Consider the following 27,901-nt stretch of genomic DNA (forward strand, 5'->3'; position numbering starts at 1 on the left):
AAGTAGGAATAAAGCCTATTGAGCCAATTTTGTTGTTTGGGTGTATATCATTTTAGTAAAATTGTGATGAGTCATACTTATAATATCTTTTTGGAAAAAGAAAATACAAGAATTACATAAACTTAAGTCAAATATATGTCATAGCATGTGCAGCTATTAAATAAAAAATAAAAGAGACTCTAAAACCACATGCTAATCACATGTACTAACTATGAAATATATATTAATAGTGGAACACACACAAACACACACACACACACACACACACATATATATATATATATATATATATATATATATATATATATATATATATATACATATGCCATTTATTCATTATTTGAAATAGTGTGAATGTGTGGTACAGGTGTCTAAGTGTTAGATGATTTCATTTTACATAAGTATATTCATATTCTTTGGATAAAATTAATGGAATCTAATAAAATATTCTAAAGTATTTGATTAGCAAAATGCACACAGGAGTTAAGAAATCAATTTCAATTATATTTTAGCAGCTGTTATGTAAATAATTGGTGAAAGTTGCTTGAAAAAGAGTAGTCCTATGCTAAAAATAATAATTTTTATCAGTGCCAAGGGCATAAATCAGTATGATTTATGTACAAAATACAAATCATAATATCTTTTAATATGAAATCATTTTAGTATAAAGCATATTTTCCAAGAGGATAAATACATATGTATATGTAATAGCATATTGACTCTTTGATTAGATAAAACCAATTTAAATAGTTTTACTAAATGAGTTTCCTCTAGTAATATATGAAACAAGATATAACATCAAAAGTATCTAATTAAAGTACACATATTTTAGTAATATCATGATTTTTATATGAAATTTAGAATTAGAAGACTCAACAGATGAAAAAACTGTAGTCTTTCTTGGTTAAAACACTTTAGGGACAAACATAAATCCTTAGACTAAATTTGTACTTACAGACTTATTCATGTATAATTTTATTTTAGATAGTTTTGATGAGAATAACTAAAACAGAAAATAATATATCTCTTGTATAAAATACATTTTGCACAGACTTTAAATTTACCCTGTAATTTGTTAACTTATAGAGTTAAAATTGCAATATTTTATTAGTGTTTTCTTGACATATACTTCCTTGATAACTGGCAAAGAAATAAAAGATAATTTATGTTATAATCTATGACTCAACTCAGAAAGACTATTATATTGTACACATTGATTTATTAATGTTTCTAAATGAATATTTCAATTTGATCACAAAACTAAATCTACTTTAATAATTTTTGTCAAACTTGAGATGAAGTAGATTAGAAACAAAAAATACAAACAGCATATTTATCAAAATATGTCTGTGTAAATTAGCCTCCACAAATATCAGAAATAACACAACCACATCACTATTAGTTTCTTCGTGTGCTTTTACTAAAACAATAGCATATATTTCCCTTAAAGTATTAACTCATATTTCTGAGAATTGAGATGTAGTCTAATACAATGAGAAACAGTACTATATGAGTGTCTTTTCAAAGTATGAGAATTTGAAGGAATTACAATCAAGAATACCATAACTACCAAAAATACAGTTTATATTGCTAGCTTATATGTAGTTCATAAGTAATCTGTCTTATTGTTTCTCATTTTACAAAATGATAGAGAAAATGGTGTTCTTCTCCATCAATTTTTACAATAGCTCCTTTAAGCTCTCCTTACAAACAAGCTTTGTCTTTGGCTTTGTCTTCTCTTAACAGGAATCATTTTAAGTCAATTTGGAGACAGTGTCTAGCACTGATATTGATCATGGTGTTCTGTTTCCAGTGATAATCATTTTAATTTGGTTTAGTAAGAATATCCATATGTCTGGTATCCTAGTTTGGCAATTCTCCATCCACCAACCTTACATTAATTTCTAATTTAATTTACAACAATGGTTGTAGCATTATGTGTCAAAGAACTCAACTGAATATTTCTGCACATTGTGATATACTATATACTAGAGTAGAACTGAAATACATTTGATAAAATGACAGGTTATTTGTCATTAATAATACATTAATTTTTAGCAGATGATAAAGTACATATTATATTTTCCACATCAATCATTAAACAGTCAAAGACAATTAGCCAAAAAGCAAATAAATAAAATGAAAATGAAAAAATTTCAAATAATCAAAAATATCAGGTAAATTTAAGTGATACATAATAAGTAGACACATAGAACATTATATAAAAATGACTAATTTAGTGAATTACTGAAATCATATGGAAGGTTGAATTAATTACTTCAAGTAAAACAGAAAGGAAGATGCAATTTGTTATCTGAAACTGATGTATATTAATCAAAAGAAGAATTTCAAAATCTATGAATAAAATAAGTGTAACAGATAAGCAGTAAATGTCAAGCTATTTTGATAACAAAAATAGATTTTAAGATGCAGTTATACATAAGACAATTAAAAATACTTAGTAGTGATGAGAAAGTTAATTTCTAAGAAAGACACATTGATTAAATGTATCTAAGTGCTTCAAAATAATTAAGTACATACGATAGAATTGAAGTGTGAAACATTTAGTCCCATATATTGCAAGGCATTTTTAACATTTAAATGATTTGAATGTGGATAAGAAATCAAGAATCCATACAATACAACTAACCATCCTGATCTAATATACTAATATACTGAATCAAATATCTCTAAAATGCATGGGAAGACTTTTTCTCTTTCTATTGTTCAATATGATACACGATCAAAAAACTACTTACAATACATTAAAAATAATGAAGACACATAGAATCCACTTACTTCAGTGAAATGATAAATGCTAATAACACATTTAGTAAAAAATTGCAACATAAAACAATTAAACTCTGAATTTCAAAAGACAGAGAAAACACTTAAAAGTAAAAAAAAAAAATCAAACTGATTTATAATAAGCAGACAAAACAATAAAATGTATAGACTACAGCTAAGTAAAGCCAGGCACAGGAAAATTAAAGCTTTGCACCTTATAATGCTCATAAAGAAGGGAAGTAAAAAAGAATATTCTAAGATTCCACCTTAATAAGCTAGTAAAATTGCTTCAAAGTAATTATAAAGTATGCATAATTGAAACATCACAGTAATTTTGAGCAATGTTTTTTCCAACATTTTAGTCAAGGTAAAACATATAAATGAAGTTCTTGAAAGAAGGAACTGTCATAAGTCTCTCAAGACTACACATATTCCTAACAGCTATATTTTTCTATTAATTTTTGCACAGAGAAAACTCCTCAGATATTGTCACAAGTGGTTTTCAGCTAATATTTAAGAAAAGATTAAAATGTTACCTGACATTATTTTAAGAACATATTAAAGGAAGACAATTTTATAACTCGTTTACAGCATCAGCATTAATGTGAAACAAGACAGGAAATTATATGAGTGAAAAAGGAATGAAAGAAATAGAGACATTATACTACATGAATACAGAACAAATAATAAACAAATTCATAGAAACTTACAAATTAAATGCTATGATAAATACAAACTACTATGATACCTATCATAGGAATTTATGGTAGTTTAACATTGAAAAATATTTTTGTAACTTATGAACATAGTAGAAGATGCTTGACTTTGTAGTGATGAACTTAATATCATAAACCTGGCTCCATGGTGATTATTTTAAAATCTGCTTTTTTTTTAAAATTTCTGAGACAGGGTTTCTCTGTTTAGCTTTGGCGCCTTTCCTGGAACTCGCTTTGGAGACCAGGCTGGTCTCGAACTCACAGAGATCCACCTGCCTCTGCCTCTCTAGTGCTGGGATTAAAGGCATGCACCACCACTGCCTGGCCAGTAGAAACAATTTATATTATGATTGTCTTTAACATTGACAAGGAATAAAACCTTTAAAGGAAACATTTCAATGATCCTGAAATTAGCAACTCATTCTTACTAAAATTAAACTCAAATATTGTTGCCAATACATAGCAATATGTAACATTGAGAAACAGGTGTGTGAATGAAAATCAATTAGATTATGTTGGCCATTTCATTTTTCATATTTATTAATTGTATTTTAATGCATAAATGTATCATATAGATATATATCTCAAAGAGTACAAGCTATCACTATATGTAGTCAAATTTCTAAATGGTCTTATTAAATAAAAAACATGGAGCCAAATATAGGGGTGAAATCTGTAGACAAAGATCAGGGAAATAGGAAAGCCATAGCTAACCTTACCTCACCAACTCTGGCAGCTTCCAAATGTGAGTTACTTCCTGTCAACCCACACCTTTATTGCATTGCTGTTCTGCTCCTTTATTGACTCTCTAAGCCCAGCTATCTCACTTCCTTTTCCTATACAGCTCTGTCACTTTCTGTCTGTCTGTACAGACCTCCAGGACTCTATGGTTGGTACTGGGATTAAAGGCGTGTGTCACCACACTTGGCTCTATTCCCTAGTGTGGCCTTGAACACACAGAGATCCTGCCTGCTAAGTGATAGGATTAAGGGTGTGTGCTACCACTGCCTAACTTGTTTGTTTACTTAAAATGGCTTGCTATTTCCTCTGACTTCCTAGAGATCAACGAAAATGAAGACACCACATACCCAAACTTATGGGACACTATGAAAGCAGTGCTAAGAGGGAAATTCATAGCACTAAATGCCCACATAAAGAAGTTGGAGAAATCTCACACTAGTGACTTAACAGCACACCTGAAAGCTCTAGAACAAGAAGAAGCAAAATCTCCCAGGAAGAATAGATGCCAGGAAATTATCAAAGTGAGAGGTGAAATCAATAAAATAGAAACAAAGAGAACAATAGCCAAAAATATTTTATATTATTTGAGACTATTTTTGTTAGTAAGTTTAAAATGTTCCTTGAGAACAAGAAACTTCTCATTAATGGTTATTAATAATGGGAGACATATATTAATGTATGTGTAATGTTTTAAGTAAAAAAAATATTTTAAAGCAAAGAATAACTATTTAATTGTTCTAGAATTATTTTTCTTTCATCATTTTATTCTATGTGTTATCTTAGATTATTACTATTAAGAATTTGAGGCCGGGTGGTGGTGGCAGCAGCGGCGGCGGTGCCACTCGGAAGGCAGAGGCGGGCAGATCTCTGTGAGTTCAAGGCCAGCCTGGGCTACCAAGTGAGTTCCAGGAAAGGTGCAAAGCTACACAGAGAAACCCTGTCTCAAAAAACCAAAAAAAAAAAAAAAGAATTTGGTGGAGCTGGACAAATAGTCCTGTAATCTAGAACTCTCTCTCTCTAAAGGTTGAGTTCAGTTCACAACACTTATGGCAGATGACTCACAACCACTTGTAACATTAACTTCAGTAAATATAACACTCACTTCAGGCCTTAGAGAATACCTGAATTGTAACATGAATCTTAAAAGGTCTTATAATAAAAAACCCAGAGCCAGATATTGGGGTGAAAGCTTAAAGATCAGAGAATCAGAACAGGCAGCCCCTAACTTACCTCTATGAAATACTCAGCCTCAAAAGAGAGAGAGTTCCTGTTTCCTCATGCCTTCTGTACCTTTCTGTGTCCTACCATATTGCTTCCTGGGATTAAAGGCATGTATCACCACTGCCTGGTTCTGTTTCTCTCATACAGCCCAGTGTGACCTTGAATTCACAGAGATCCACATGGATCTCTGCCTCCTGAGTGATAGGATTAAAGGTGTGTGCCACCACTGCCTGACCTCTATATCTAATTTAGTGGATAGCTCTGTCCTCTGATCCCCAGGTAAGCTTTATTGGGGTTCACAATATATCAACACGCTGAAAACCTTTGTATACACACACACACATACACACACACAGAGAGAGAGAGAGACAGAGAGAGAGACAGAGAGACAGAGAGACAGAGACAGAGACAGACAGAGAGAGAGAGAGAGAGAGACAGAGAGAGACAGAGAGAGAGAGAGAGAGAGAGAGAGAGAGAGAGAGAGAGAGAGAGAGAGAGAGAGAGAGAGAGGAACACATACATGGGAGAGGGACAGAGAAATAAACACAAACAAAATACATGGAAAAATAATATGCTTATATTGGTCATCTTTCTAATCCTGTAGCAAAAACATGAGCTAATTAATTTACAGACACAAACATATCTTGAACAATACATTGTGCATTCTAGGGTGACTTTCAAGCTTTTATTAGACTGTCTCATTGCTGTTGGATCTGTGTAAGGCAGCATGTAATTGTTGGAAATGTTTTATGTAGAAAGCCTCTTAGTTTATGTCCTGAACATGAAATATGGGAGAAGGAAAGAAACAATGAATCTGAGGCTGGAATCCTTAACAACAATGGTCTTTAGGAGGAATTTCGTGTCTTAATAAGATAGCTGAAACCTCATCTTTTTAACAATAAGTAAACTATTTCATTTAGTGTTTACGTCACATATGAAGAAAACTCTACAAGTATTGTACAATGTTACAATTTAACCTAAAATATTATTGTAGCACCATATATTGATTACAAGGCCTGGTTTAACATAAAAATATTTTCTTGGTGACTCAGTTTGTTCTCTAGAAATCCCAACAGATATTGAAGAAATCTTAGTTCAAAATAGCATCACTCTTGATATTGATGTTCAGTGGATACTCTAAATATGTTGGCTACTTTATTTATATATAAATCAAATTAATCATTATACATATTATACACAGCATCAATAATTTAATTTCAAATCACATAAATCTTAAGAGACTAAAATCTGGTTTGAGTATTTCAAAATCCTGTTCTATGCATTCGTACCATATTAAATCAAGCTCTAGTGTGTTGGTACAGTAGGTAAACTCCATATTTCTTATATATTGTCTTGGGAAAATCAAATGAATATTTTAGAATTGGACTTTTGCTGAAATTATTGTATCAGTTATAATCTGATATTCCTCTAAAACACTATGTAGATACATTCAATGGTGTAATTGAAATGCTTCAGAAAGAATAAGAGAAAGAAAAATTTAAAATTATATCTCATTCATTTTCAAGAAAATTCAGCTTTGAACATTAATCCAGTGATCTGTACAAGACCCATATCTTATGAGATTTGCAATCAGAGAAAACAACTATATTAAATGAAACAGTTTGACATAAAACGAACATTTAATTCTGTTTGTGGATAACATTAAGATGTCTATAAGATCTGTATCTCTCTTGATTATTCACGGAGGTTAGAGGATCACAGGGAACATTCTAAATCACATTTAATCAGATCTCTGAACTTGATATCAGAGCTTTTAAAGGACTGGATTTTCTACTCTGTTTCTTGAAATCCATCTTCTATGTAAGCAAATTAAATATAAATATGAGTTAGTAGATTGTCCTCACAAAGCATTTTAAAGTTTAAGTAACTGTAACTATTTAGAGTATAGGAAAAAGACTGTCCAAATGAATTTAGCATCATAAAAGCACATTTAATCTGAGTCAAAAGGAATGAATTATATTCTGACAGTAATCTTCATTTCATTGTGCAAAAATATTTCAACATGCTGTCATTTTTCCTCACTCAGTCTCAAGAACTAAAGATGGTAACAGTTCATTTATAAATAGTTTTCTAGGAAAGATATTGAAGTTGACTTCTCTGAATGCATCCTTTGTGGTTTGCTGTCTTTATTACCCTGATGTATATTTTTTAGCTTTCAAGTATAATGCACTGCTGTGCATTTTGGTGCAATATTTGGTCATAATTTAAACCATAACTTTGGTTGAAGTTTCTTTTTAACATGATGAAATGATCAACTATACTACTAAGCCACAATTTTCATATACAAAAATTACTGTGCTTTCCACTGGGTATTTGGATGCTGTATGAGGATAATGTATTTCCCTAAGAGGAATGTTCACTTCATCAATGTTAAATGTTGTTAATGAGTTTCAGAATCCCTCAGAGGATGTTGTTTTAAATGTAATTAATTCAAACCACACCAATTTGCAAAGCCCATTATTTTGAACTTGTTCTGAGTTAATCTGTGCCAGTCTCATACCTCCTCTTAGGGAAACAGCTTGTTAAGCTAATTAAATAATGTCAATAATATTACAAGAGACCACAGAGTTTACTAAAGAAAATATATTTAAAATAGTATTTTGGCAGCATCAATTCACACAGAAGTACACAGAAAGTCAACTATATTTCTGTTTTGATAATTTGTTTGAAATGTGTTTACTAGTGCTTAGAGTGTTTTTAAATAAGATAAACAATTACTAAGTTTATATGAAACTTTCAGTTAAGATTAAGATTTTTCATCTTTGTATTCTGAATCAAGATTAAATACCTTTAAAGATGGATTATACAATTTTTAAAGATATATTTGTATTCCAGAAACTGTCCTCTTCATCAAATTGGGCACAAAAATTACATTGATTAGCTCTGTTCAATGTATGATTTTACTTCCTTGTGAAAGACAAGCAAGAGTTTTTAAAACCTTGTATTTTTTTAAAATACTGTCATGCCTATTATTTAAGTAGAAAAAAGAGAGAACCATACCAATATGTTTCAGACTTTAATTTTTAAATATTGATACAAAATTGACAAATTAATTGAAATTTAATTAGCATTGACATGTATTTTTATTCATAATCGATCACTTGTAGCTATATATTGGAACTATAAGAGAAATATTTCATTAATGAGAGGGGAACTTTTAGAAGTCTTGTTAAATTAAAAATTATTCTAATTTTTACATTTTTTTATTATTATTATTATTATTATTATTATTATTATTATTATTTCTTTTATATCTTGACTGAAGTTTCTCCTCCATGCTCTCCTTCTAGTTTCCCCAGCTTTCTCTCTGTCCCTGATCCACTTCTCCTCCATTTCTTTCCAGAAGAAGCCTGGCCTCTCATGGATATCAATCAAATATGGCATATCAAGTTGCAGTATGACTAGGCATCTCCCCTCATATTAAGACTTGATGAGGCAACCTAGTATGAGGAGAATGTTGTGAAAAGCCAGCAAAAGAGTCAGAGACAGCCCCTGTTCCCACTGTTAGGAGTTCCACAAGAAGACCAAGCTACACAACTGTAATATATATGCAAAATGGCCTAGATCAGTCCATTCCAGGCTCCCTGGTTGTTGGTTCAGTCACTGTGAACTCCTGTGAACCCAGGATGGTTGATTCTGTGGATTTTTTTTATGTCCTTGACTCTTCTGGCTCCTACATTCCTTCTTCCTCCTCTTCTGCAGGATTTCCCAAGCTCTGCCTAATGTTTGGCAATGGGTCTCTGCATATGCTTCCTTCAGTTGCTGGATGAAGCTTCTCTGATGACAACTGGGCTGGGCACCAATCTATGACTACAGCCGACTATCATTAGGAATCATTCTTTTTATTTTATTTTATTTTAGTTTATTTTATTTTAGTTTAGTTTAGTTTATTGCCAGTCAGGTTTGCTTCTATCCTAGGTCTCTGGGATATCTAACTCCTGGTTCCTGGTATTCCATACAGTGTCAGGAGTGGGGTCTCTCTTGTCACATGGGTCTCAAGGTGGACCGTTTATTGGTTGGCAAATCCCAGAATTTCTGCACCACCTTTATCCTGGCATATCTTGTAGAAAGAACAAATTGTAGGTTGAAGATTTTGTGGTTGGGTTGGGGGTTCCCAATTTCTCCACTCTAAGTCTTGCCTGATTACAGGTGATAGCCAGTTCAGGTTCCTTATCCCCCATTTCTAGGAATCTTAGCTAGAGGGTCACCCTCATAGATTCTTAGGAGTTTTCAGTTTACTAGGTCTCTAGTTTGTCCCTGAGACACCCACAAATTCCAGTAATCTCTCCCAATATTCTCTCCCTCCACCTCACTCCGACCTGATCTCTCCTTTTCCCATCCCACCCACCCTTGATATCTATTCTATTTCCCCTTCCCAGAGATATTAATGTACCACCATCACCACCCTTGAGCTTTCCTTGTAACTTAGGTGCTCTTGGTCTGTAGATGGTATAGTATGCTTATCCTTTACTTTATAGCTAATAGGCACTTATAAGTGAGTAGATACCATGTTTTTATTTGGGGGTTTGTGTTTCCTCAATCAGGATGATCTTTTCTAGCTGCATACATTTGCCTGACAATTTCATGATGTTATTGTTTTTAACAGCTGAGTAATACTCCATTCTGTAGAGGTACCACATTATATTTATCCATTCTTTGGTTGAGGGACATCTAGGTTGTTTCCAGTTTCTTGATATTATGAATAAAGCTACTAGTAATATTGGTGAGTAAGAGTCCTTGTGATATGGTAAAGTGTCCTTTGGGTATATGCTCAGGAGTGGTATAGCTGGGTGTCAAGGTAGGGTGTTTCCCAATTTTCTGAGAAAATACCATATTTATTTCCAGAGTGGTTGTACAAGTATGCACTCACACAAGCAATGGAAGAGTGTTCCCTCTTGCTCCACATGCTCTCCAGCATAAGCTGTTACTTTTGTTTTTTATCTTAGTCATTCTGACATTGACAAGCATAAGATGGACTCTCAGAGTCATTTTTATTTGCATTTCCCTTATGGCTAAAGATATTAAACATTTCTTTAAGTGCTTCTTGACCATTTGACTTTCCTCTTTGAGAACTCTCTGTTTCGATCTATATAACATTTTTAAATTGGATCATTTGGTATGCTGATATCTAGTTTCTTGATTTCTTCATATATTTTGTATATTAGCCCTCTGTCATTTGTGAGGTTGGTGAAAATATTTTGTCATTTTGTACACTGATATTTTATCCTATTGATGCTGTCCTTTGCCTTACAGAAGCTTTTCAGTTTCATGATGTCTCATTTATTAATTGTTGATGTCAGTGCCTGCAGTATTGGTGTTCTTTTCAGGAAATTATCTCTTGTGTGCCAATGCATTCAAGACTTGTCTTCACTTTTTCTTCTGTTAAGTTCATTGTATCTGGTTTCATGTTGAGGTCTTGAGGTTTGTACAGGGTGATAATTATGGATCTTTTGAATTCTACTATATCCAGATATCCAGTTAGTCCAGGACAATTTGTTGAAGATCCTTTCTTTTATCCATTGTAAAATTCTGGCTTCTTTTTAAAAAATCAGGTGTCTATAGGTGTGTGGATTTATGTCTTGGATTTGATTCAATTCCATTGATCAACTTGTCTTTTTTATGTGGATACCATGCAGTTTTTTTTATTACTACAGCTCTGTAGTACAGCTTGAAATCAGGGATGCTCTGATACCTCTAGGTGTTCTTTGTATGGAACTGTTTCAGTTATCCATGTATTCATTTTTCCATATGAAACTGAGTATTGATCTTTCAAGATATGTAAAGAACTGTGTTTGAATTTTGATTGGAATTGCATTGAATCTGTACATTGCTTTTGATAGGATGGCCATTTTTACTATCTTAATCCTACTAATCCATGAGCATGGGAGATGTTTCCATCTTCTGATATCTTCTTCAATTTCTTTCTTAAAAGATTTGAAGTTTTCATCATATAAATCTTTCAGTTGTTTGGGTAGAGTTATCTCAAGACATTTTATAATGTTTGTGGCTATTGCTAAGGGTGTTTTTTCCAGATTTCTTTCTCAGCCTGTTTGTCATTTGCATATACAAGGGATAATGTTTTTTTCATTAATCTTGTATTCAGCCACCTTGCTGATGGTATTTTTCAGCTGTAGGAGTTCCCTGGTAATTTTTTTTCATGTAGCTTATATATACTATCATATCATTCACAAGTAAGCATGCTTTGATGTCTTCCTTTCCAATTTGTATCCCCTTGCTCTCTTAGCTAGCATTTAAAGTACTATATGAAATACAAATGGAAACTGGGAAATCTTGTCTTGTTCCTGATATTAGTGGAGTTGCTTTGGGTTTCTCTTCATTTAATGTGATGTTGGATATAGCCTTGTTATAAATGGGTTTTATTATGTTTAAGTATAACATTTGTATCCCTGACTTCTCCAAAACTTTTATGAAAGGGTATTGGATTTTGTCAAAAGCTTTTTCAGCATGTAATGAGATGGTTATATGATTCTTTTCTTTCAGATTGTTTATATGGTAGATTACATGGACAGATTTTCATGTTGAACCATTCCTGCATCTTTGGAATGAAGCCTACTTGGTCATGGTAGATAATCTCTTTGATTTGTTCCTGGATTTGATTTCCAGTATTTTATTGTGCATTTTTTGCCTCAGTGTTCATGAGGAAAATTGGTTTGTAATTTTCTTTCTCTGATGAATCTTTGTGTAGTTTGTGTATCAGAGTGACTGTAACCTCATAAAATAAATTTGGCAATGTTCCTTCTGTTTCTTTTTTGTGGAATAATTTGAGGAGTATTGGTATTAGGTCTTTTGTGAAAGTCTGGTATAATTCTGTATTAAACCATCTATCTGGCCCTGGGCTTTTTTTTATTTGGAGGCACTTGAGGCTTCTTATATTTCCTTGGGGGTTATAAGTCTATTTCCATTATTTATATGACCTTAATGTAACTTTGGTAAGTGATATCTATCAAGAAAATTGTTTCAGATATTCCAAGTTTGTGGCATATAGGTTTTTGAAATATGACCTGTTGATTCTTTAGATTTTCTCAATGTCTGTTGTTATGTGCCCCATTTCATTTCTGATTTTGTTAATTTGGATATTATTTCTACGTCCTTTAACTTAGTTTAGACAAAGGTTTGTCTGTCTTCTTGATTTTCTCAAAGAACCAAATCTTTGTTTCATTGATTCTTTGTATTGGTCTTTGTTTCTATTTTGTTGATTTCAGCCCTAAGTTTGGTTATTTCCTGACATCTACTCCTCTTGGGTGTGATTGCTTCTTTTTTTCTAGAGCTTTCAGGTGTGATGTTAAGTTGCTAGTATGAGATCTCTGAAATTTCTTTATGGAGGGACTTAGTGCTTTGAATTGTCCTCTTACCACTGCTTTGATTGTGTCCCACAAGTTTGGATATATTGTGCATTCATTTCCATTGAATTTTAGGAAGTTCCTAATTTCATTCTTGTTTCTTTCTTTACCTAATAGTCATTCATTAGAGAGTTGTTTAATTTCCATGAATTTGTAGGCTTTCTGTTGTTTTTGAGATACAGCTTTCAGCCATGGTAGTCTGATAGGAATCAGGGTTTATTCCAATTTTCCTCTATCTCATGAGACTTGCTTTGTGATCTGAGTATGTGGTCAGTTTTGGAGAATGTTGTGAGGTGCTGAGAAGAAAGTGTATTCTTTTGTGTTTGGGTAAAATGTGCTGTAGATATCTGTTAGGTCCATTTGGTTCATAATATCAGTTAGCTCCAGTACTTCTCTGTGTATTTTTTGCCTGTACTGAAGTCTCCTACTCTCAGTGTGTGAGGGTCAATGTATGATATAAGCTTGTGTAGTGTTTAATTTATAAACGTAGGTGCCCTTGTGTTTGGGGTATAGATATTTAGAATTAAAAAATCATTTTGGTGAATTTTTCCTTTGATATGTGTGAAATGTCTTTCCCTGTCTCTTTTGATTAACTCTGGTTTGCCATCATTTCATTAGATATTGAAATTGCTACATCAGTTTGCTTCTTAGTTCCATTTGCTTGTAAAATCTTTTTCCAACCCTGTACTCTGAGGTAATATCTGTCTTTGATGAGGAGGTGTGTTTCCTATCTTGTATACAGCAGAAGGATGGATCCTTTCTTCACATCCATTCTATTAGTCTGTCTTTTTATTGGAGAATTGAGTCCATTGATATTGACAGATATCAATTACAAATATTTGCAATTTCCTGTTGTGTTGGTGGTGGTGGTGGTGGTGGTAGTGTGTGTGTGTGTGTGTGTGTGTGTATGTGTGTGTGTGTGTGTGTGTGTGTGTGTGTATCCCTTCTTAAGGTTTTGATGATGTGAGATTATTTATTATCTGTACTTTCATGGGTGTAGTTAACCTCCTTGAGTTGGAGTTTTTCTTCTAGTACCTTCAGTAGGGCTGGATTCATGGCTAAACATTGTTCAAAACTGAGTTAATTGTGGAATATATTGTTTTCTCTGTCTATGGTGATTGAAAGCTTTGCTGGGTATCATAATCTGGCTTCCATGTATGTTCTCTTAGAGACTGTAGGACAACTGTCTAGGACCTTCTGGTTCTTGGAGTCTCCATTGAGAAGTTGGGTGTGATTCTAATGGGTCGGCTTTTATATGTTACTTGCCCCTTTTCTCTTGCCACCTTTAATTGTCTTTCTTTTTTCTGTATGTTTAGTGTTTTGGTTATTATGTGGAAAGGGGAATTTCTTTTCTCATCCAATCTATTTGGTGTTCCGTATGCTTTGGACCTTTATAGTCGTATCTTTCTTTAGGTTAGAAAATTTTTCCTCTACAATTTTGTTGAAAATATTTTCTGGTTTTTTGAGCTGGGATTCTTCTTCCTCTACTCCTATTATTCTTGTTTGTTTTTCTCATGGTGTCCCAAATATCCTGAATGTTTTGTGGTAGTAATTTTTTGTTTTAATATTTTCTTTTTCAAATGTATGTGTTTCTTCTATCATATCTTCAATGCCTAAGATTCTTTCTTCCATCTTTTATATTCTGTTGGCAATACTTGATTCTATAGTTCCTGTTTGCTTATCTAGCTTTTCCATTTCCAGATTTTCCTCAGTTTGTTTTTTCTTCATTTCTTCTATTTTCATTTTCATGTCTTGAACAGTTTCCTTCAAATTTTTTTTTTGGCTTTCTGTAAGGGATTTATTAATTTCCTCCGGCTTTTTGTTTGTGTTTTCCTGGATTTCGTAAGAGATTTTTTCATTTCCTCTTTACGGGCCTCTGTCTCCTTTATAAAGTTGGTTTGAATGTCATTTTCTTATGATCCAACTGTGTTTGCCTATTCAAGGCTTGCTGTAATTGGATGGCTGAGCTAGCTCTGATGTTGTCTATTGTCCTGGCTGTTGTTCATTGTCTTCTTATCTGGTGTTTATGTACATGGGTTTGGGGTGATTTTAGGTCTAGTTTCCAATTTCTGAGTTTGTCCTTGTTGGATGGATGTTTGTTTTGTTCCTTTGTTTCTGTTTTCTCTCTGGTATTCTTGCCAGAGTGGTCTGTGGTAGAGTAGAGGGTGTCTGCCCAAGTTAGAGGCTGGAATTCTGATGGCTGGGGTAGCCTCTGGTCTAGTCTGGGGTCTCCTGGGGTTCTGTATGCTTTGCAGCCTCAAAGAATTTGGGTGTTGGCATGACTTCTGGTGGAATAGGTGCTTATGCTGCATGTGTTGGCTGAGGATCTTGATGCTAGAGTAGCCTCTTTTGGAGCAGGGCAATATTGTAATTTTTAATTGAAATATAATGACATCACTTTCTTCCTCTTTTGTCCCTTTAGCCCATCCCAAGACCACTACCTCTCTCTCTTTCTCAGATTGATCGCCATTATTATTATTATTACTATTATTTTTATATTTAAATTTATTATTACAAGGTCCCATATATGCATATGTATTTGTGTGTGTGTGTGTGTGTGTGTGTGTGTCTGTGTGTTTGTGTATGGACAAATATATAAATACAAACTCCTTCCTCAATTTTCTTCTCTGTTAGTCCCACCTATACTTCCTGTCTGGCTATCAGCCAATCAGATTTATTTACATATAGTGATATCCACAGCACTTCCCCTTTTCTTCTTTTTTAAAAAGGAAGGTTTTAACTTTAACATAGTAAAATTACATATAACAATTATTGAGCAAGAATTACAGTTATAATATTAAAGAAGATATCCTATCTATCTTATATTTATGAGTTTAAGGTTTTATATCTAACTTATCTTTTATCATAACTGAGGAAATTACAACTATCTAGTCTTTAACCACTTCAAAGACCTCAGAAGGATATAATACTACCTGAGAAATGGGAGAAGGATGTAAGCAACTTTCAGGAGTCTTGTAGGGTAGACAGAGATAGCTGACAGCCTGGACAGTCATCTAGAGTTTAAAGTTGGGCCATCAGTCTTCAGCCCGCAGGCCTAGAGTCTCTCATTTACTTTTTTCTGTGTCCTGTAGAATGTCTTGCAGTTTCCTCTGCAAATCAGGAACCTGAAGGACCATTTTGTCAAGCAAAGTTCAGTGGTTACCTTTCTATGGGTCCTGTATGTCCAGTTGATCAAGCAGTCCAGGCAAGAACAGTTTCTTGTCTAAATGGCTATTTGTGTCAAGATGAAGATAAACTCCATATGGAGTGTCTTGGATGCCCATACTCTTCTATGAAGTAAATCAGTGCTGTCAGGAGCAGACATGTCTCACTGTCTAGAAAGTCTAAATTTTTAAAACATTTTAAATGCCATATTCTGTAGGTCTTTGAAGTGTTTGAAGACTACCTATCTATCTGAAATATATCTATGTATACCTAGAAGACTAAACTAACATGGCTACAAATATGATTATCATAGATGACTAATTATTAATCTATTTTTAATTATCCATTAAAATTTTAAATGAATTACATAAACATAATACCTCATACCTCACACAAGAATATATATATATATATACAGTATAACAAAATTAAGTTTAAATTTGTATCAATAGACTAAAATCTATAGCAATGTAAAACATTTTAAACAAGTTGCTACTCTTTAAAAGCAGGTTCATTAATCTACCCTTTCATCCTATCATATCTAAACTACCCCCTTTTTTCTTTAGAAAGAGATTGTATTTATAATCAATCTGTTTTAAATAAAAATATTGGTTTTTCTCTGTCCCACACCAGAGGGCTCTTCTGATTCAGGACACAAGAATCTCTTAACCATTTTTTTTTAAAGCAATGTGTCTGGGTTTAGAGGGGGAGGGAGCCAATTCCATCTCTAGAGCCAGCTTGCTATATTTGGGAATTTGGACATAGCTTCTCTTACTACTTTCCCGCCAGTCCCAGAGCCCACTTATAAAATAAACACACAGATTCTTACATTATTTAAACTGCTTGGCCATTAGCTCAGGCCTATCATTGTCTAGCTCTCACTCTTATATTCAGTCCATTTCTATTAATCTATACTTTGCCATGTGGCTCGGCTTACTGGTACCTTACATCTTGCTTATCCTGGCAGCGGCTCCAGGCAATCTCTCCCTTCTCTTTCTGTTCTCTCAATTCTCCTCTCTGTTAGTCCTGCCTATACTTCCTGTCTGACGATCAGCCAATCAGATTTATTTACATATAGTGATATCCACAGCATTATTTTGTTTCATAGGTGTTGTATCTAGATAGGACTTTTGAATGCTTCCCATCCATGGCAGGTTACATAGTATTTTCTTGTACCAAGAAGGCTATATATATTTATGTATACGTTTGTGTGTATGTGCACATGTATGTGTGCATACGCTTATGTATATAGCTAGTTAATCTTTAGTTAATTAGTTTCATTTCATATTAGTGTGATAAAATACCTTGAAGAAAACAACTTAAGGAAGAATCAAATTATTTATTCATGATATGAGGTTGCACTTGGTAAACAGAAAGAAGCAAGGTAGCAGGAATTAATGATGCTTCCTCAGTTAAGAACAGAGAACAATAAAATACTACATGCCTGCTGCTCCTCAGTTTAATTTCTCCATTCATATACACTTTAGAATGCAAACCAAGGGAACAGTTCTATCAGGTCCTAGGATAGGATGTTCTGCATAAAATCCAACTATTCTAGACAGTTCCAGATTGTTTTAGATAAGAAATAATTTATCAAAAATTATGTTAGGAGGGAAAATTACACGGCTATATGGAAAAGCCAGCTTTTAACCATTGATTTTCATCCAGTAATATCATCCATCAAAATTGAAAGTGAATGAAAAATATTCCTAGATAAACAAAAACTGTAATGTCAATATGAAGGGATAAAGATTTTTTTGTTCTGATAGATTCTCAAGACTATAAGTTGAGTCTACATTACAAAGATTATAAGTATGATAGAAATATATCTCTTAGGTATACTCATTTAAAAATATAGAATATGTAAATGTTAATCTCAAGATCTTGCACTAATGGATTTTGTAAATGAAAAAGAATGCTAATTAATATCCATATTAATTAGAGTCAATGTTTTTGTATACCATTCATTTGAATTAGTTGAACTTTATAATTTATAAAGAATTATAGGAACTTGGATCTTTATACTGATCTTTGCCATATACCTTACTTAATGCAGGGTCTGTTGTTGTTGTACTCCTCTTCATACAGCAGTCTAGCTCGCTGGCTGAAGAGCTTTTAGAGATTTTCTTATTTCTATTTCTCATCATGCTAGATGAGACCTGACATGTCCATGCCAAACTTACCTGGTTTCTGGGAATGCAACTCAAGTCTTCTCATGTGAATGGCAAGTGTTTTCTACTGAGCCACATCCCTAGCCCTTGTGTCTCTATTTTTTTATATTAAAATTATTCATATGCAGAACAATCATAAATGCTAGCATTCAGCAAGCACACATGTACAGAGGAAGAAAAATGGATAGAAAGTTATCAATGAAAATAAATGCTATCAATTATTCTTGAAGTTAATAGTAAATAACTCATTTTAATCTAACTAAAATTATGTTAAAATTATGATTGGTATGTAGATGTAACCAACCATCTTATTAAATAAGAAACACAGAACCAATGCAAAGAAGAAAGCCAAGAGGTCAGAGCTAAGAGCTAAAACCTTACCCTTCATCCTGCAATGGTCCTACCTCTCTGAAAGAGACCTATTTCCTGTGTGTTTGTCTTTATATAGTCTTTCTGTTCTGCCTTCTCATTGGTTGTAAACCCAAACACATGACTGCCTCGTCACTGCCTGTCCTCATTCAGAATGAATCTCAGCTGAACTGCTGCTTGAAAGCCTGAAAGTTTAATGAGCCAAATGCTTCTATATTGGTGAAATTATTAAGGCCACTCCACATAGTTAAAAGGAAGACTTATTTAGTGGATAACTTACAAATGAAGGGATAGGTAGGTTGCAGGGTTTGGGGAAGGTGTATCACAATTCAGCTGTGTTCTCTGGAGCTCTGCTCGGTCAACCTCCACCATCTAGGGTCCCGGAACAGAGAGAGCGCTCGCCCATCCAGACCTAGGGTCTCTCGGCACCTCCCTTGACCCCACCTTTTAGGCGTGACAGTTGTTGAAGCCTCAATGGGGGTTGGAACTTCCAGATCAAAGCTGGAATGGCTACCCACTACACTTCTAGTTTCTGGTCTTCATGCCTTATGTATCTTTATCCTTTCTGCCATCACTCCCTGGGATTAAAGGCTCACTTCTTGGAACTAAAGGTGTGTGTCACCATGCCTGGCTGTTTCCAATGTGGCCTTGAACTCACAGAGATCCAGTGAGATTTCTACCTCTGGAATGCTAGGATTAAAGGTGTGTGTGCCACCATTTTTCTAGCCTCTGTATCTAGTGGCTCTTCTGTTCTCTGACCCCAGATAAGTTTATTAGGGTGCACAATATGTTGGGGAACACAATATCACCATATTTCCCCTTTTTTGACTAAAATTAAAAAAAGCTTATAACTAATACAAGAAAAACTATATCCAATAAGTATACACAATATATACAGTCAAGAATTATATTAACAATGTCTAGTCCATTAACATTTGACAGATTCAGACAAAAAACTCCATTATATATACATACAATGTCCAATCCAGTAACATTTGATAAACTCAGACAAAAATTTTCATTACTTATCCTGTTTAAAACAAGCAGTTCCTTTATAAAAGCATTTTTTTCTTTTCATAATAGATTCAGTAATCTACATTTTGTTGTTTTTATATCTTCCCCTTTTTCTTTTTAGAGTAGATTCAGTGATTTACCCATTTATCCTATTATTTCTTTATCTTTTTTCTCAGAGTAGATTCAATGATCTACCTTATATCTATATTCTCTTTTTTCTTTCTTTTTTTTCAATCAAAAACTCTGAATCTAATCTCCTTGTTCAGCTTTTTTCCTGAACATTAACAATTAACAACTTGTAACTAACCATTGTAAACAATGACAATTATCCATAAGCCATTGAATGATCAGAAAACACCCATCCCACCTCTTGGGAATATGGGCATAGTTTTCTTAAAATTACTTCCTGGTTTCTGGGGGTGAAGACATCTTTAGGGAATCCTGAAAAGAAAATTTTTGGGTTAATTGCTAAGTCCTGTATCATTTGTCCAATTGCTGCATAATGAGAAAGTGCAGGGCTTTTTTCAAGTAGCCTTGTTCAAGTAGCCTGTCAGGCTGGATCATCTCAGCTAGCCATCTCAAAATTGTCTTGAGCAGTTTGTAGTCCAGAGTTGATCTTTTCATGGTGCTAATCAGCTTAATGGTTTACCATAGTCCATGTGGGATCCTGTCATCTTTTTGAAAATTTCAAAGTCACTGTTAGGCGTGGTCATGGTTCACTGAAGACCTTTTTTTGTTTGTTTCCTTTGTGGTTTGGAGCAATCACAGTCTCATTAATGTCTGTCTCTTGGAACCATGAACATTTTTCCCTAGAAGAGAAAATCTTCACAGCAATTTCTCCCCACCATTTGTCTTGCCAAACTTTTCCAAACTGACCTTTGCCGATGCTTTCTTGTAACACAATGGTCCTGTCAATTCTTCTCTGAATGAGCAACAGTAAACCCTTCATCCCAGGTAGGAGCATCACCAACACCAAGAGAAGGAGCCAGCAACTTGGAGCAGCAGTCTCTGCCTCCATGGTCCCACCACTGCTTGTGGCTTGGCCCTGGCCACAGCTTCTTCTTAGAAAGCCTCCCAGGCCGGCCTCAAACTTGGGATCTTCATGCTTCTGCATCCTTCAGTAAATCCAACCAGTGTCCCACCACAACTGGCAACATGTAGCTTGGGTCTGAGCTGGGGCCCACATGGCCACAGGCGAGTGGCTTTTTTGTGAATTTGTACCTTGAATATATATGGTATATAGTTATTATACTTTTGTATATAGTTTTTCTTATATTAGTTATATCTTTTTTCCTCTTTTCTTTTTATTAAAATAGAAAATGGGAAATATGGTGATATTTTATATGTATTGAAATGTGATTTTATTTATATGTTAATAAATAAAGTTTCCTGGGTGTCAGAGCTAATAGCAGCCATAGCAGAAGGCAGCAATGGTGGTGCATGCCTTTAATCCAGATCACATGGCAGACAGATCTCTGTGTGTTCAAGGATACAGCCAGCATGGAGACACACACCTTTAATCTCAATACCAACCATAGAAGACCTGGAGGTCTGTATAGACAGGCAGTGATGAGGAGGTCATGTAGTTGGCTTTACAACCAATAAGAAGGCAGAACAAAAAGTCAATAAAAAGACAGATACACAGGAAGTAGGTCTCTTGCCGAGGGGAAGGACGACAGTGGCAGCAAAGGATAAGAAAGGGTTTTTAGTATCAGCTCTTAGCTACTACTCTGACCTCTTGGGCTTTTAAATCTGCATTTGGCTCTGTGTTTCTTATTTAATAATACTTACATCTACATCCTATAAAACTCTAACTTAGAGTTTTTGTTATGTGCTTTGCAAATAAACCAATTTTATGTTCTTTTTTATAGGACTATATGATAGAATATCTGGTTCTTTTGCACATGATTAATCAGTTTAGTATTTTCTACTATTTATAAAAGTATGCTTTAAATCTGATCCCTATATCAAAAATATTCCATAGTCTGGGTAAAAGTTTTAGTCAATAAAATCCCTTGCAAATGCCATATGAGTACTAGAATTTGAGTTCCCATTATACATCCATACATACACAGAGAGATACACATATGCATATACAAAACAAACTGATTATTAAAGTAAAACAGAAAGAATACAAAGAAACAAATTGCTAGACATGCTTGAGACTCCAGTATCAACTGGTGGAAAGGACACAAGTGATCCCAAGAATTCATTGGCCAGCCAGAACAGGAGAAAGAGTAAGGCTCTTTTTCAGTGAGAGACCCTGTCTAGACATTAAGATGGAGAGTAATAGATGAACAAACTCTTGCTTTGGCCTAGAAATGACTGACTGCAAGCTCACTTACACATGTAACTGCTTGCATTACACCTATATTATATGCAAAGCACACATATTTTATTCACGCAATGCACAATATGCACACAAAAGAATTAATAAAATTTTAAAGTTAAAATACCCCAAAGAGCAAGTTTACAATGAGAGTATGTATATTGCATTCAGTACTATTTCATTAGAATTATTTTGAATTATAGCCAACTAGAAATGAATTACAAAGCAATTATTTTCATGATATTTGGTAAACATTCATTGCTGTATTCTTTATTTATATACTATAAAACTCATGCTTTTTATTTCCATATACTAGGAAAAATGTTTCATGAACAGACAATCTTCTTGTCATAGGTATATCATCAATAATAGCGTTTCCTCCTGCTTCCCCTGTTAGTCAAGACTTCCTCCACTCTCAAGGCCTGGAAGTCACTGATCAGTTTATCATTCCTATAATTTTATCCTTTGCATAAGGTTATAGAATGGGACCTGCACGTCTTATAGACTTCTATATCCAACTTCTTTGCTTTAATATTCACTCATGTACTTTACTTCTTTTCTATTGGGTTTTCTCATCCTTTATGCATTCAAATTGATTAAGTTATTTGCAAATAAGTTCATAATGTTGCTTATTTCTTCATTTCTTACAGTGCCTTTTGCTGAACAAATATAATTGTATAAAAGATGCCACACCTATTCATCCACTCTATGCTATTTATGTCACTTTAGAAATATTTCCTTATATATTGGGCACTAAATGTAAATCCACTAGAAGTCTCCAATGTACTTAAATAGACTACTAAATTTTTAGTTAAATATGACTTATTTTATGTAGATGATAATAAAATTATTTCTTTTGTTTTGTTTTCTCCACCCTGACAGCTGCAGAAATAACAGTGCAGCCAACTCTGGAAGAAGCCTCTGACAACTGTACTCAAGAATGCCTCATTTTGGGCCACTCTGACTCCTGCTGGATGCCAGCTTCTCTGACCCATCCAAGCCCTCCACAGATACAGACCACTGCTCTCTGCCACAGCCCACCTAGGACGCACACATCTGTTCGTCGCAGCAGCCCTCCAGTGACACAGACTATCGCTATCTGCCACAGCCCCCCTGTGACCCAGGCTATTGCACTGTGTCATAGCCCTCCACCAGTACAGGCAGGTTCTCTCCAGCACAGTCCTCCTTTAGCACAGGCTACTCCACCCCACCATAGCCCACCACCAGCACAGGGCTCTGTCTGCTACAGCCCGCCTCTGGCACAGGCTGTGGTAATTCACCACAGTCCTCCTCTGTCACAAGCTGTTACACTCCATCGTAATCAGGGTTTGCAGCAAGGATGGGTGCAGGGTGCTGGAGCTGATGGACTGCATCCCCTCGATCAGGGAGTACAGGGTAGCACAAGAGCTCAGTTTTACACCATGGCTGAAAGACTTCATTCTGATGATGACTCAATTAAAGTCATTCCCTTGACCACCTTTACTTCAGGTCAACAGGCCAGATCCTCAAGGGGTGATTCTCCAATCATAGAAGAACACCCCTTGTAAAGCTTATCTGGATATTTCACATTTTCAAAAAGATGTATATATATTCAAAGATTAACATTCAATTTTAATGAATATTCCAAATCGAGAGGTTTGTAAATAGGCCTGTAAATAGAACCAGATACCAGGATTAGACTAGAGCTAGACCCTTAGTCCAAACATGATAAAAATAAAATGAAGATTTGTTTGATTTGAACTGTGAATTTTCAAAAGAAATAATTTAAAAATTTATATCCCTATGTACAGAAATGCTTATCATGGCAGAAGTTAATATCTATTATATATTTCTGATATACTTTAATGAATTTTTATTTTTTGTCGCCATGTGCAATATTACTCATTTCTTTCATTATGATTTTTGTGGACACAGTATATAGTTATTGGTGAACTGGCAAAGATCTGATTTTCCAAATTTACTTTTAGTTTGTCTAACCTTTTGTTCTGATAAAATTAGATGGCATAAGTACTATAGCATTTTTGTTCATCTTTTTGTTCTGTTTATCTTCATTGTTTCTAGTTTCTAATTGTCCATATTTCTACCTTCAAAAATGTACAGTGGGAGGGTGTAAATAAGATCTTTTATAGTTTTTGTCTGTATTCCTGTTTTTTTATGTTTTCTACCTTTATTTCAAGAATATATTGATATATTTTGTATATACTTTTTTTCAAAAAAAAAAAAACCATATAAACTGTACAGACATAGGTTTCAACCTATTTCTCTACTCTTTAGTAGAGTTCGAGACACTCAAGTGCAATAGCTATGCCCATGTTAGGCAACAGTTAGCCAGAATGGGCCTGTGCTTTTTTAGATTATACTTTTGTAGTGTAGTATAAAGTACATCAGAAATATTACTGTGTCTGTCATGATAAGCCTATATCCCAGTAAAAATTGAGTATTTATTTTCTGAAATTTGTATATAAAAATCACAAAAAGGTGGATTCAATGGTACTACAGCAACTTACTATTTAGTAAGATGATTAGAGTGATTTAAATATTGATTTGACAGCTCACCGGCTGTTACTGAAAAATGCTCAATGAAAAGAACAAACATATAAAATTGTACATAAAACCCCATACTAAGTACATAAGACTAAGGGATTTTTATAAGTCTAGCTCAGTTACTGAAGAAAACTACTGAAAACAAAATGAACGTCAAGAAAGAACTTTTCAAGAGACTTAATTCTAAACCTATAAAATACATTACAGCACAGAATTTTAAGGAGATGTGCAGAAGAAGAAATAAGGTTCATGACTGCTTCTTGGGGTAGATAAAAAATGCCCCAGTAACATACACTGAAGAACAAAATCTCACATATAAGACTAATACATCCTAAGCAAAGAATACAGTGCATCCACAGGAAACATTAGTTTCCTTTGTTGCCTACATTTAATTTCTGCTTTTGTCTACTTAACTCGCCATTATCTTCTGTGTGCACATTTCACAAATTTACAGAAACACCACAAACTTAATTTCCCCCCATAACAAAATCAAGAAATTATCTTGTTTCAGTATCATACTAAACAAAGAATCAATTAATGTTTGTGTTAGGGGGGTGCTGAATATTTCTTGTTGATTAAATTAGATGTAGACTTTATAATGTGTAACTTGATGGTATGTAATTTATGGTTAAACTGTGTGTAAATGTTGTAATATAAACTGTGGTCAATGTATAATTTCATTGTTTCCATTGAATGTTGATAAAAGTTTTCCTTTGTGTGCCTGGCAAGTTAAGTAGCGTTTTAAGAATATATTGTTCCCCTTGTGAAGTTAATTAGATTGTATATGATTTGGTGTATAGAATATCTTCTTAACTTTTAACATCTAGAGTCTAATTAGTGAAATTTCAAATTAATAATTACTATTCCTTTTTTCCTTCTTTGTATTTGTTAGTGTTTCCAGGGATTTGTAGCATTCTGGTTTTCCAGGTGCACAAAACCCCCAAATGATTGATGGTGGTTGAAACTTTATTGAAATAAGATCATGTGTGTGTATTGATATTGTTATTGCTATTGTGCTGTTAATGAAGATTCTTAACCTGGGGAAGATAAAGAAACCCAGAATGACAAAATCAGTGCTTCCAGTAGAGTTAGACTGCTGTTTTTCCTCTCAACACACATACAAAAAAAGAAGAAAAAAGAAAGAAAAAAAACAAACAGGAATTATGTGAGTGAGAAAGTTATATTTTAATTATTTGCACATTTTCTTTCCATAACTAGTACATTTATATTCATACACATATACACAAATTTGAAAGGAAATAACAATAGAGGGTAAATTTTATTAAATATTACATCAGAAATCTGAATGCTTATTTTGCTAATGGAAATATGAAATATAAAAAATCAGATATTTGAGAGTTTTTTTTCTGATCACAAGACTTACTGAATTACTAAGGAAGCTCTTATATCCTTATGTTTAACAATTTCTGAAGTGTTGATACCTTTCCTAGAAATATAGGAATGAACAGATATGCTTTTGTTGCCCTTTCTAAATCTGGTTTAATAATCAGACTTAGACAGTGTTTAGGAAATTAAATGACTGGGCATTCTTTTCTGGTTTTGTACCAGAGAGAAACTGAATGGAAGCAGGCTGGGATAGCCAAAGAGGCAAGGGGTGTGAGCCCAGTTATTCTCCCCTATGCATTCTCTTTCTTAGCTTCCACTAGGTATAGCCTTGGAAACCTGGAACTTCCATGGCTTTAGATTTGATGAGATCTTTCTCATTACATTATAAATTCTTTGAATGGATGGACAGAGCTATAGGTTGACAAAGCTCACAAGTGGTTCTACTGAAAAGCAACATGTCATCCTACATTTGCAAAATGTCTTAGTTGACCTTCAGTCAAAAAATGTTCCCCTCAAAAGAAGAAAAATATTTGATTTATTTGAACTAAAAGAGTGATTTCGTATTTTCAGAATATGTCTGCCAGACTGGTTATTCTATATTGTGGCCATATTTAGTTAAAAAGTGACTATTAATTTTCTAGCTATAGCTTAATATACACACTTGTAACTGTATTCATACACTGTGTATCTCATGTGCTAAATACATACACATTCATTTCTCAAACTTTATCTACAAGTTTTAACTAATATTGTGTCAGTGTATTAAAACTAACTTTACATATGATACCAACAATGTAAACAATTTAGAGAGTACATTTTATGTAGTCTCATATAGTAATTTAACATTTTATTTTTAGTTATGCAAATTTGGTTAGAAAAAAATATTGTTAAATGATGAGTGCTATTGTGCAATGGTGACAGTATGAAGAGCTTCTGCCTTCTCAAACTAATGTTTGTCACACACTTTCATTAAAGTGGTAAAATAGTAGAATAAATAGATCATGAATTGGGCAGTCTTTAAAATACAATCATGTCATATTCAGAAAGATCACTTTCAGTCCTGAATAAATTACCCCTAGAGCATATTTCAGCAGTTATCTTTAATTATTTTATTAAGGCTAAATGTGCATATATCTAATATACATTTATGGAAATATGGTTTCTTTATACTCTTCTGATTTATAATTCATTGTGTTTATACTTTATGGGTTTTATTCTTTCATTTTTCTTTGTAAGCCAAACTTTAGTTACATTGAAGTGAAAATTTTCTCACAAATGTAGAGTACTATTTTTGTTATTTCCAAGTGTCTCAATTGGCCTGCATACTATGGGAGCAGAGGAGCTGACTATATTTGGACAGAGACATTTTTATATCATGTGCCAATTGCCACACTAGAGAATCTTATGGAGCAACCTTAAAATATTCATCCACAGTAGCTTTCTTACACGATTATACCACCCATGTGCTTTCCATAAATATGATTGTTAAAAGTACTGCAAGTTTACAACAGTAAGACTAGAGAAGATAAGGCTGCTCATAAAAATGTGTGTGCACAAATAAAAAGAAGGAAGGCAATTGTTTTGTGATTGTATATGCTAATTTTAGGAATAAAATTTGTGAAATTTATGCTGTCCCTGCTTAAAATATTTGAATTTTTATGAACTGTGTATTTATGTTTGTATTTGGGGAAGACTCCTCCTTTGTGACATCATACAGCTTCTGAAAGTGAACAGTATCCAAAAGTATGGGATGCTTTTAAGTGAAAGATTGGATACATTTGGACCAGTATGGCTGTATGTATTCCAGTGACAACTGTGTATTAATTGTTCTATTTCAGGTTCTGTATTGCATGTTTTCTTATTCATAAATAGAGATATTAATAAAGTAGTTATGAGAAATAATTATGTTCGTATTATGTGTTTTTGTGAAGCCAATATTCAAAAGCTGAATTGGGACACTTGCTTAACATGTATGAGACCCTGGGTTCAAACACCAGCAATATGAAAACAGTGACAATGATATTGTTTTTGTTTTAAGTTAAATTTGTGTCTAAATGTATATAGGTTAAAATAAAATGATATAGTTGATGGTAATATATTTTATAAGTTTTATAT

General features: G+C 33.7%; 1 protein-coding gene across 2 annotated transcripts in view; it reads left to right on the plus strand.

The window, feature by feature from the left end:
* The window catches only part of Pcdh11x (protocadherin 11 X-linked), a 612,116-nt gene extending 584,428 nt beyond the window's left edge, over nt 1-27,688 (plus strand). For both annotated transcript variants that reach the window (XM_028853678.2, XM_028853679.2), the window contains one exon: nt 22,778-27,688. In XM_028853678.2, coding sequence (XP_028709511.1) covers nt 22,778-23,442 — 665 coding nt within the window. In that variant the 3' untranslated portion in view covers nt 23,443-27,688. The remainder of the gene's footprint in view (nt 1-22,777) is intronic.
* Nucleotides 27,689-27,901: the final 213 nt, after the last annotated feature.

Source organism: Peromyscus leucopus, chromosome X (genome assembly GCF_004664715.2).
Source record: "Peromyscus leucopus breed LL Stock chromosome X, UCI_PerLeu_2.1, whole genome shotgun sequence".
NCBI lineage: Eukaryota > Metazoa > Chordata > Mammalia > Rodentia > Cricetidae > Peromyscus > Peromyscus leucopus.